The sequence below is a fragment of the Corythoichthys intestinalis genome, chromosome 7 (genome assembly GCF_030265065.1).
Source record: "Corythoichthys intestinalis isolate RoL2023-P3 chromosome 7, ASM3026506v1, whole genome shotgun sequence".
NCBI classification, from domain to species: Eukaryota; Metazoa; Chordata; class Actinopteri; order Syngnathiformes; family Syngnathidae; genus Corythoichthys; species Corythoichthys intestinalis.
Genome location: NC_080401.1, coordinates 35,505,001 through 35,517,240, shown reverse-complemented (window position 1 = coordinate 35,517,240; position 12,240 = coordinate 35,505,001). Strand labels below are relative to the sequence as shown.

The window sequence follows — 12,240 nt, the reverse complement described above, 5'->3', positions numbered from 1 at the left end:
TGAGGACACTAACTAGACTTACTAAAATTAAATAACCCCCCCCCCCCCAAAAAAAAGTGTGTTGTCACAGATATCTCTGGATTTCTGTAAGGTGCAAGTTTTGATCGAATTTATAAACAAAAATACTCCATAGTTACATGTTGATTTCGACATCTAAAAATTGGTTTGATCTGAAATAGTTTGATTTGATAAATGAGCAAACATCCCCAGGTGACACCCTTTCCATTGCAAAATATGGCACAAGGCAGGATTCATTTTCAAATAGTTATGATTAAAAAAAAAAATCATTAAATCAGCAAGTTCCGTTCAATTTACTTTTTCTAAATAATATATATTAAAGGCGAGAGGAACTGCATCGACTGTTTATTTAAAAAAAAAAAAAAAAAAAAAAAAAAAAGGATAAATGGCATCTGAAAGAGTGACAATGGCTCTCTCTACTGGAACATTTTTGGTACTGCAATCAAATTGCTGCCGCGGATCATGGACGCGCATGCGCAGATTGTAACGTCCTGAAGGAAACGCTGTTGTCATCTTGACCAAATGACTTACTCAACTCGCAAATTTATGAGGGTCAAAACCGACTTCTTAGCGTGTGACGCCCACTCCTTATGCTAGTTAAATGCTACGCGACAACCTTACAGCACGACCTAAATTGTTTGGTTGTAGCAAACTAGACTGGCGTGTATGGATACTGTCAAGCAGTTACTCAATTGGCTAGAGCCGGATACCCGTTCGACAGGCGCCTTCATCGCCGGGGCTGCCACCTGCATCGCGGGGGCTCTGGTGGTGCTGGCCAGGGCTGTCGATGGGCGCCAGCACGCTGGGAAGAAGATTCAGAGAGCCAGAAAACTCAGAGATGACAGCCTGTCGAGAGCTGAAGAGATTGTATTTAACTACAACAGCTCGGTGAGTTCCGATATTTTTAATATACAGTACATATTGTATTGAATTTTATTAGTTAGCTGCGATTGGCTCCAGCAGTCTATTGAAGATAAGTGGCATGGAAGGTGTACGAAGTAGGGTTGAACGATATTGGAAAAAAAAAACTGACATTACGGTTTTTGGGAGATTTGCGAAATAATGTGATATTAAAACTTTCACCATACTTGAATACATCTGTTTAGGAAGACTTTGGTTGACTCACTAATGACCACATTGTATTCATTACATGATGTCCCGATCCGATCACATGATCAGAAATCTGGCGATCGCACCATTTTTTGGGGGATCAGAATCGGGTGAAAAGGATCTGTTTTTAATGTAAAAAATATATTTTTAAGTTTTTCTGCTTCATGCTCGTACGGCCTCTGATGCTCCTTCCTGAAAAGCAGTGTGACCAAACTGTTTTTCTTGATCACCAGTCCAGCTCGTGTTTGGTACTTAAAGTTAATGGTGATTGACACGTTTGTAGCTGTGATCTGGCCAGGGATAGCTCGGTAGCTCTACAGTCAAAGGCACAAATGTCTTAATCATCATTAAGCTTGGTACACAGTGTGCTGTGACAACTCGTTCATTGTGTACGTGAGAGGCTCTTCTCGGCAGCGTGAGCATCAAAGCAAAAAAAGAAAATCCTTTTTTTCGGTATGGGTTCGGGACTCCGTATCGGCAGTTTCTCAAAATCCCAGAAGTCAGACGCGCGTGCAAAAATAGGCGATTGGGATATTCCTAGTATTCATATAATACTGTTTAATCCAAGTGAGGGGGATTTATCTGTGAATGATAAAGATTGGTGTACATAAAAGGGATCCAGGAAGCCATGTCTGCACAATTGCTGTTATGAAGAAAAACAAAAGTTTACATTAAAAAACAAGCAAAAAATGCACGTCCTTTTACCAATTTGCATAAAAAATTGTATCTTTTAGATCAATCCTTTCATGCACAAATGATAATTTTTTTCCCCCTTCCAAGGCACTCATTGAACTCATTGGCTGCCATTGACGGCGATAGACGTGAGGGTTGAACGATATTGGAAAAACTGACATTTCGACTTTTCTTGGGTTTGCGATAAATTGAGATATGTATTGAGATATTAAAACTAGAAGAATTTTTACCAGATGACTTGTTAGCTATGTTTGGGGAGACTTTGGTTGCCTCACCATTAGGGGTGCACGATATCCATTTTTTGAAACCGATATCGATAACTTCCTGCTCCTCAAAGCCGATACCGATATCGATAATCGATAATAAATATATAATTTTTCTAAATGTATAACCTGTTTGTGTTTTGAACACCTGGAGGTTTAAAAAAAAAAAAAAAACGTTCTGGATTCAACATAGATTTGCCTTTGATCTCACCAGATTTTTCAGAATTACATGAATAAAACAGTGCGTTTCTCTTCTGCACTGCCCGACAGCCAGCTAAGAATGAATGCACTTCCATAAACCACAAGGCTTGGTCTTTTCTTGCTTTTATGGGAAGACACTTGTCTTAATATTGTGAAAGTACAACAGAAAAATACTCATATTCAATACTCAATACATAACAAACTGCACAATATACTTATATACACAACTATTATATGTATAGCATAGCACACTAGCTTGAGCTACTAAAGCATTGGCTGGCTTCTATAACACAACAACTTAAGAAGTTCTGTACATATGACCCTTCACCACAGACGTAAACATATATTGCACATCCATATGTTATAGTTAACATAAAATACTTACACATATTTCCGAGGTGGAAACGTAACAGAAAGCATTCACGTTTGACAATGCCACCGCTAGACACCGCAATGTGTAAGTAAATGAACCAAACTACTGTAACAAAAAAAAGATGCAGTTAATTATTCTGACCAGCAGGTGGCTGCAATGCTCCGCAAACCCATACTAGTGTTTAAACTGTAAAGCCAGCACAGTGCATATTAATGGTCCTATTAATAATGTTATTGGATATATCGGGCTGACGTCATAATTCCTATTATCGGAACGATAATTATCGTGCACCAGTACTCACCATGACCACATTGTATTTATTTAATACAGTTTAATCCAGGCTAAGGGGCCTTCTGTGAATGGTGAAGTTTGCTGTATATAAAAAAAGGGATCCAGGAGGACATGTCTCTGGTCTGATGACTGCTTAGCAGGAGAGAGGGAGAGAGGCTGTGCAAACAAAAGGTTACGTGTTGGGGGTAAAAAAAAAAAAAAAAAAAAGAGAGAACACCCTCCGTGGGCATGTGTAGATCACGCACAAATCCAATCTCTATTTACTCAGTTCCACTCCTCTGAAAATATTTGTGATCGGGCCAAATTTTTAATCACATGATCAGATCAGTGTCATCCCTAATGATTACTGTAACTGTCAAACTTTTGAAAATCACTGGTTTATCTTAATAGCTATACTCAAGTGGTGCAATTTAAGTTCACAGTTAGAAAAAGTTTAGTACTGTATCGTGTGCTTTTTGGTGAAATTAGTTTATATAAACTTGATGTGAAAAAAGGCAAACCTCTTGTATATCCTATACTTTTTAAAATCAGAGCTGGTGTTAGCTATTTTGTAGTCAGTATTTCACATGCATTAAATAAAATAGCTTATAAAAAAGATATTTATTTAAAAAAATGTTTTTCGTGTGTGTGTGTGTGTGTGTGTGTGTGTGTGACTCTCCTTGAAGCATCCAAAGATGGATTCATCTCTCATTTTGTCCTTGTCCCTGGCTGAACTTACAAATAAACTGCAAGATGGCCTGCTGAGACCAGAAGATGTGTTTTACACCTACATATCAAAGGTCCAGTATACCAATCCAGTCTTAAACCTTCCACACAAGTCAGGTACTGAAAATTGCCAGTACTTTTCCTCGATTTATTGCGCTGACGATGGAGTTCAATGTCCGTTGAATTAATCATTATCCTGGAAAGAGTCTTTGAATTTTGGGAAGGATCTTTCAAGTTTGTACAAAAATATCATCATAACTATGATTGCTTTTTGCAGGCTGTTGATGTAAACAAAAAGTTGAACTGCTGTACAACCATCCTGATGGAGAGTTTTGAGCATCTGAAAAGATTGGATTCCAACAAGCGAGGTCTCTTGTATGGCATTCCGGTCAGCATCAAAGAAAATATTGCGTACAAGGTAATTACGAGGTGGCTTTCTGCCCAAAGTGCCGGTACGGATCACAATATCCCTTCACACAAATATTTTCACAGGAACCTAACGTAATGAAATCAATTCCTGAGATTTTTTTTCTTCCACATATCGCACACGTTCCTTTGCTTGTTGTCATGTTCTCACAGAACTATGATACCACCTGCGGTGTGCTCATCAACCTGGACTGTCCGGTCAAAAAAGACGCTGTTATTGTGGAAGTCCTAAGGAGACAAGGTGCCATTCCCTTTGTGAAAACCAACGTCTCCCAAAGCATGTTAAGGTAATGACAACCAAGTAAGTACTGAGCAAATATTGAACAATTCATCCTAAAAGAGGTTTGGAGCAGTTTTACGCCACTCCCTATTGAAGTTTTTCAAACAAAACAGAGCAAACAAACATATACATACATATACTTATATATACAACACGTAAACATATACAAGTTTAAAACTGCCCTAAAAAAAGGCCCATTTCTGCTTAATTCTATTTAGCATCTATTTTGCAGCAGTGCTATAGACGTTTTAAGGGACAGTGTGGTGTGTTTAGAATCACGCACACGGAGATGGAGGCCCATTTCAATGGTTTTATTAGGGAATCAACTCAACACACGTCTATCACGACTCCATAACTAGCTGACGCTATTTTCCGCACTTCTCGCGTGCAAATCTCACGAGACTTGTAATAATAGAACACTACATCTTCCCTCTTTTTAATAATGAAATTCAAACAGGTAGAATATAAGAAAATCAGTATGGTTAGATCCACATTGAATCTATGACATCAATTAAACAAATTTCAACATGTCAAATGTGTTCTTTTCTCTTTCCATATCACAGTAGAAAACCAAACTTTTTTTTTTTCTTTAAACTTGAAAAATATTTCACCCTTCCCTCTTTTTATTAAACAAAGTCTTCCAGTTAGAGACTTTTAGTGAGTCATCACATAGTCCTTCTGGCACACCGGTGGAGACCTACGATGAGTCGATGTCAAAGGGACCTCGGGAAGAGGTGTCGCTACAGGGTCCGGATTGTTGAAAGTGGTGGTTGCGATCGGGACCGACTCAGCTGGTGTGACGACTGGATCTGAAGTGGAGGGTGCACTGGGATTAGCATCACCGCTGAACTCCTTGACGTGAGCAGCATTTCTCATTTTGGGTGGATTGTTTGGTTGTTGGATTATGACTGCATTTCCTTGTTTGCTAATAACTTCATAAGGCTGTGACTCGAAGTTTAGATCCAATTTGTTCGACTTGTGTAGACCTTTGCAAAGAACAGTGTCTCCGGGTTGTATGTTTTGGTCCTTAGCTCCTCTTCTCTGATTAGCTGCAAGGTTTCGTTTCAACTTGTGCAGAGCGTCCTTGTCGTGGGCTTCCTCTGAAGTGGAAGCATGGGGTTCCTCATCAACGGCCGTACTGGTGAAACTGGGCAACTTGTCATGGAGCTCTCTGTTCATCAAAAGCTTTGCCGGGGAAACTCCTGTGACTAAATGAGGAGTGGTTCGGTAGTGAAACAGAAACTTCTTCAGTGCAATTTTCCAGTCGTGCTTTTCAGCCTTGGCAATTTTCACCGATTTCAGAATTGTTCTGTTGAACCTTTCCACTTCTCTATTCGATTGGGGCCAGTACGGTACACCTTTTAGCTACAAGATGTCATGAGCAATGAGGTAGTCCTGGAGCTCTTTGGCTGCAAACGGTTGACCATTGTCACTTCTTAGATATTTGGGATAACCATGAATTTGGAACATCATTTCTAAGGCTTTAATGACATTGGTAGCGTTTGTGACTTTCATGTAGGCAACTTCAGGCCACCTGGAGTAATAATCGATTACAGCAAGCAGGTAATTACCTTCAGAGATGCTTAGCAGGTCCACTGCTAGGTAAGTCCATGGCTGGTCTGGCAACGGTGTACACTCTAACTCTTCTGGTGGAGCGTTCTTGCGTTCTTGTTCGCACGATTCCTTGGTGTCCTTCATGTCCCAACTCTACTACGTGATCCTGCAGGCCTCCGGGAATCACAATCCTTTTTCCACGCATAACCACCTGTCCTGCTGTCCACAGTTCATCCTTGACCGCATGGAATGCTGTGCCTCTGAAGGGGTTCCAGTCATTTTTCGCGATTGCTTGACGTAGCTTGGAGATGGTCGGATCATCTTTTGAAGCCTGCTCGATCTCACGGGAGGTTAAAGCATGAGGTGTGAAATCTTCATCGATGCTGCAGATGTACTCATCGGTTTCTCTTTCCTCAGCTTTGTCGCAGTGACTAACGGGCTGACGACTGAGTGGGTCGTCCTTGTTGGTTTTGCCAGGAATGGGGACAACTTGGTAGGTGAACTGTTGTAAAAAAAGTATCCACCTCTCCACTCTGGCTGAAGGCGGGACTGAGTTCGGTGATAGCACTTTAACAAGCGCCTTGTGATCCGTGAGAATCTTGAAGTCACATCCGATGAGGTACAGACTAAACTTTCGGCAAGCCCAGTATACTCCAAGAGCTTCCCATTCGAACTGAGAGTATCGTGTCTCAGTGGGTGTGAGCTTCCTGCTGGCATAGTACACAGAGATGGAGGCCCATTTCAATGGTTTTATTAGGGAATCAACTCAACACACGTCTATCACGACTCCATAACTAGCTGATGCTATTTTCCGCACTTCTCGCGTGCAAATCTCACGAGACTTGTAATAATAGAACACTACAGACTGACAACCCCTAGTATAAAATACCTTTATGGGAAAGACGGTTGCTAAGTATTTAAGTAGTCAAATGTTAATTTTTTTGCAATGTTAAACATTTTAGATCTCTGTTAATGGTGAAAATATGTTTGACGACAAAAAACGGCATGAGCGAGGCTGAAATCGATTAATGGCATTTCCATTCATTTCAAAGGGAGAAGCTGATTTGTGCTAAGAGTGTACTCACCGAACAAATTCAACTCATATCTCAGGGCAAAACTACTGCATTTATTCATTGGCTGCCACCGACGTCAATAGACGCCCAATCCATCTTGACTGGGAGGGCAGGCAGGCAGCCAGTGAATTAAATATTTGCACAATTGTCCTCATTGAAGAAACAGTCACACTCGTCTACTCTCTGGCTCACTTCCAGTTACGACTGCAGTAACATAATCTACGGTCAGACGGTGAACCCCCACAACCTGGAGAAGACCAGCGGCGGTTCGTCTGGCGGCGAGGCAGCTCTCATCAGCGGAGGAGGTTCCGTGCTCGGAATAGGCTCAGACATTGGAGGCAGCATCCGCATCCCAGCAGCTTTCTGCGGGATCTGCGGCTTCAAGCCAACGGCGGGACGACTAAGGTAATCACCTGTTGATTATTCAGCGAGTTTGCATTAAACGCTCACTAAACACTTCCCTGCAATAAAATGTCTTGTTTTGTGTTTTAGCAAAATGGGTATAGGCAGTATTTGTCCAGGGCAAAAATCAGGTGAGTAACTACTCTGCTATTTTGTTCTAGTCATACTGAAAAGCATTCACATGACTTTTTCTTATTAAATTAGTGTCTGGATCACCCGGGCCAATAGCGAAGGACGTGGATAGCCTGGCTTTGTGCATGCAGGCGCTGCTTTGTGACCACATGTTTGCTCTGGATCCAACTGTCCCTCCTTTGCCTTTTAAAGTGGAGGTACGTCCTTTGCTCAGTCCAACACACCACAACCAAAATTGCCCTTGAAAATGATATAATACTGGACTGTCTCAGAAAATTAGAATACACAATATTCTAATTTTCTGAGACAGTCCTGTACATTAATCCACCATTTAAAGCAGGGGTGTCCAAACTTTTTGCAAAGGGGACCAGATTTGGCGTGGTAAAAATGTGGGGGGCCGACCTTGGCTGACGTCCTTTACATAGAACAATATACAGGACTGTCTCAGAAAATTAGAATATTGTGTATTCTAATTTTCTGAGACAGTCCAGTACTTTCTACCCAATTACCCTTGTAATATACAGTGGGGAGAACAAGTATTTGATACACTGCCGATTTTGCTGGTTTTCCCACTTGCAAAGCATGTAGAGGTCTGTAATTTGCATCATAAGTTCTCTTTAACTGTGAGGGACGGAATCTAATACAAAAAACGAGAAAATCATGTTGTATGATTTTTAAATAATAAATTTGCATTTAATTGCATGAAATAAGTAATTGATACATCACAAAATCGAACATTTGTTTGCTATTACAGATACCAAACGTTTCCTGTAGTCCTTGACAAGGTTTGCACACACTGCAGCAGGGATTTTGGCCCACTCCTCCATGCAGATCTTCTCCAGAGCCTTCAGGTTTCGGGGCTGCTGCCGGGCAACACGGACTTTCAGCTCTCTCCATAGATTTTCTATCGGGTTCAGATCTGGTGACTGGCTAGGCCACTCCAGGACTTTAAGATGCTTCTTATGGAGCCACTCTTTAGTTGCCTTGGCTGTGTGCTTTGGGTCGTTGACATGCTGGAAGACCCAGCCACGACCCATCTTCAGGGCTCTCACTGAAGGAAGGAGGTTGTCAGCCAAGATCTGGCGATACATTGCCCCATCCATCCTCCCCTCAATACGGTGCAGTCATCCTGTACCCTTGGCAGAGAAGCAGGCCCAAAAAATGATGTTTCCTCCTCTATGTTTCACGGTTGGGATGGTGTTTTTGGGGTTGTACTCATCCTTCTTTTTCCTCCAAACACGACGAGCTGAGTTTAGACCAAAAAGTTCAATTTTGGTCTCATCCGACCACATGACCGTCTCCCATTGCTCCTCTGGATCATCCAGATGGTCAGTGCCAAACTTCAGACGTGTCTGGACATGCACTGGCTTCAGCAGCGGGACCTTGCTTGCGCTGTTGGATTTTAATCCATGACGGCGTAATGTGTTTCCGATGGTTTTCTTTGAGACTGTGGTTCCAGCTCTCTTCAGGTCATTGACCAGGTCCTGCCGTGTAGTTCTGGGCTGATCCCTCACCTTCCTCATGATCAGTGATGCCCCACGAAGTGAGATCTTGCATGGAGCCCCAGAACGAGGCAGATTGACCGTCAACTTGAACTTCTTCCATTTTCTAATAATCGCTCCAACAGTTGTTACCTTCTCGCCAAGCTGCTTGCTTATTTTCCTGTAGCCCATCCCAGCCTTGTGCAGGTCTATTATTTTATCCCTGATGTCCTTACACAGCTCTTTGGTCTTGACCATTGTGGAGAGGTTGGAGTTTGTTTGTTTGAGCATGTGAACAGGTGTCTTTTATACAGGTAACAGGTTCAAACAGGTGCAGTTACTTCTGGCAATGAGTGGAGAACAGGAGGGGTTCTTAAAAAAGAACTAAGAGCCGAAATATTTACTAGTTGGTAATGTATCAAATACTTATTTCATGCAGTTAAATACAAATTTATTATTTAAAAATTATACAATGTGACTTTCTGGATTTTTGTATTAGATTCCGTCCCTCACAGTTGAAGAGAACTTATGATACAAATTACAGACCTCTACATGGCTTGCAAGTGGGAAAACCAGCAAAATCGGCAGTATATAAAATACTTGTTCTCCCCACTGTACACCCCCCCAATTTCCTGTTATCCATGCTCATAAAATGAAGAATGATATTATCTGCATACTGTAGTAATTTTTATTTCATTAGGTTTTCCCAAACAAATAATTTTCTTTATGGTATTAAACTTTCTAAGGCATCACCCAGATTTTAAACTTTAAATTTTAGGGTGAATTTATGTGATAGTTTCTGAGATTGAAGTAATTATGACATGTATTTATTTTGGTGGCTGCTGTTTTGTGAGACTGTGATGTTATAATATGATTTCATATACACAACAATCATATACTGGGATGGTTCTCATGAAAAATAAGTTGCAAAAATGTTATTATAAATAAATTTGAATCCATACAGATGAGATATCACTTTGAAATGAAAATGCACTTTTTTATCCCACAAGCCGGTAAATGTCTCTCCAGTTACGATATGATAGATTTTCGTCATTTTACTCATATTTATGAATTGTGCAATACGCCCTCCAAATTGTGCCTAATATTTTTACCCCAAAAATTAACAATACATGTAAGAAAATATGGTTCAAGTTTCATGAAGCTTTATCGCGATTTCACTGTAAAGCAAAACACAGAACATTATTTTTCACAATGTAATGATTTGATTTCAATGTAAAAATGTGATATGAAGTAGGCCCACCTTGCTTTTTTTTTTTTTTTTTTTTTAATACAATCTTTTAGCATGTTGACAGAGTGAAACTTTGACATCAATACATAAATATTTGCTATGTCGATAGGAGTCATGTATTTACTATAAGTGCAAATAAGAAATTACCGTATTGGCCCGAATATAAGATGGCCGTGATTATAAGACCACCCCCTCTTTTTCAAGACTCAAGTTTGAAAAAAAGACTTTTTGAACACCAAATTAATTTTTATACAGAAAATAATTCCAGTACATCCGAAACAAATGATTATAACGATATATTTGAGAGAAAAAGCATGTTATTTTGCCTCATTCAAATCTTAATATCTGAACATTTAAATATGTAAACCAAAGTGCAATCACATTTGTAAATGAATGGCTTCTGGTTTTTGAAATGTAAATAAACCAATCTATTGTGATAAAACAACAAAATTGCAATAACTGCATTAACCATCAAAGTGAAGTCTAACTGTAACTGTAGTCTTGAAACAAATCTGAATAAGGAAAAACATTGCAATAAAATAATGCAAACTGGTTAAACTAAAAAGAGTAGCTGAGATCTGTCATGACAGAACATTGTTTCAATGATATCTGGTGCCATTTAGCGTCGTGAATGGGGATAGTAGCTGAGATCTGTCATGACAGAACATCGCTATAATGATATCTGGCGCCATCTAGCGTCGTGAATGGGTATAATGTCTAGACCGCGAATATAAGACGACCCCCTCTTTTTCAGTGTTATTTCAATGCAAAAAACACCGTCTTATATTAAGGCCAAAACAGTTTTTGTTTGCATTCTGAACAGTGACTCAGGCTAAGCATTAGTCTGCATAATTAGCAACACATCTACGAATAAAATTCATTCCATCTCACTAAAAAGTGTGTTTTAACCTTTTTTCTGCTAGAAGAAATCACTCATAAGATTTGTTTGGCACCGTTTTAATGCTGGATCCTTTCATGATGTCACTCAACCATATTTATGCAGACCTGAAATTGGTAAATGTCAATATAAACGCATCAGTCTCTAAGGTTCTGCGTGTATATGATTGAACAAACACTTATTGGAGAAATGGAACAGCCGCTGTGGGCTGGCTTGGACCCATGACCCGTATGCTTGATACCCCTGATCATGCCTAAAGTCTGCTAATTGTAGCACAATAAATGATACTGTACCACAATTAGGCAGCATTTTGTTAAATGTACTATAAATGTCTGATTTTTTTTTAGTTGTATAAGACCTCCCAGTCTCTGAGAATCGGCTACATGGAGAGTGACGGCATCACTCAGCCGACGCCGAGCATGATCCGAAGCCTCAGAAAAGTCCGTGTTTTGTTGGAGGAGGCGGGACATACTGTAAGAACTCATTGGACAATCACATCTGTAAGTGAAGTGTTTTTACAGTTTCTCTCTATGAGCAGCTGGTGCCGTACAGTCCTCTGAGGATGAAGGATGCACTTCATCTCATTTCTAAAGGCATCTTTGCAGATGGAGGGGTCAACCTGCTACAAAAACTGTGAGTGCCACACGTGTATCTGAAGACTAGGGGTGTGAGGTTCTGTAAATGCTATGCTTCATGTTTCACAGTCGGGACAGTATACATTTCTGGTACGACTGTTAGTTTAAAGTGCGTATGACAGGATTAAAAAAAAGTCTTAAATAGCATTATTATGTGAATTAGAATCATATTTTGAGACGATTCGACTATATACAACAATTTGGCAAAGTGCAGATGATGATAAATTAGTCTTTTAATCTGCCATTTAGCCACGCCTGCCATTATAGCGCTCTAGCGTCCCCAAATGGAGGATGATGTCGGCAGGCTCATGAGTTCATCTGATTTAGAATTCGGCCCATTGAGGGGGAATTATTCAGAACGAGGAAAATGCGACGAAGAGAGCAGCAAAATGTCATTGTTTCAAACTATCTACTACAATATTTTAACAGGATATTCTATTTGTCCAAGTATTTTTC

At 40.2% G+C, this 12,240-nt stretch overlaps 1 protein-coding gene across 1 annotated transcript in view; it reads left to right on the top strand.

The window, feature by feature from the left end:
- The first annotated feature begins 32 nt into the window (after nucleotides 1-32).
- faah (fatty acid amide hydrolase) overlaps nucleotides 33-12,240 on the top strand; it is a 23,284-nt gene continuing 11,076 nt past the window's right edge. The window contains exons 1-9 of the mRNA XM_057840578.1: nucleotides 33-906; nucleotides 3,615-3,728; nucleotides 3,932-4,072; nucleotides 4,234-4,367; nucleotides 7,186-7,392; nucleotides 7,480-7,520; nucleotides 7,594-7,718; nucleotides 11,497-11,622; nucleotides 11,688-11,782. Of these exons, the coding sequence (XP_057696561.1) occupies nucleotides 685-906; nucleotides 3,615-3,728; nucleotides 3,932-4,072; nucleotides 4,234-4,367; nucleotides 7,186-7,392; nucleotides 7,480-7,520; nucleotides 7,594-7,718; nucleotides 11,497-11,622; nucleotides 11,688-11,782 (1,205 nt within the window). The 5' untranslated portion in view covers nucleotides 33-684. The remainder of the gene's footprint in view (nucleotides 907-3,614; nucleotides 3,729-3,931; nucleotides 4,073-4,233; nucleotides 4,368-7,185; nucleotides 7,393-7,479; nucleotides 7,521-7,593; nucleotides 7,719-11,496; nucleotides 11,623-11,687; nucleotides 11,783-12,240) is intronic.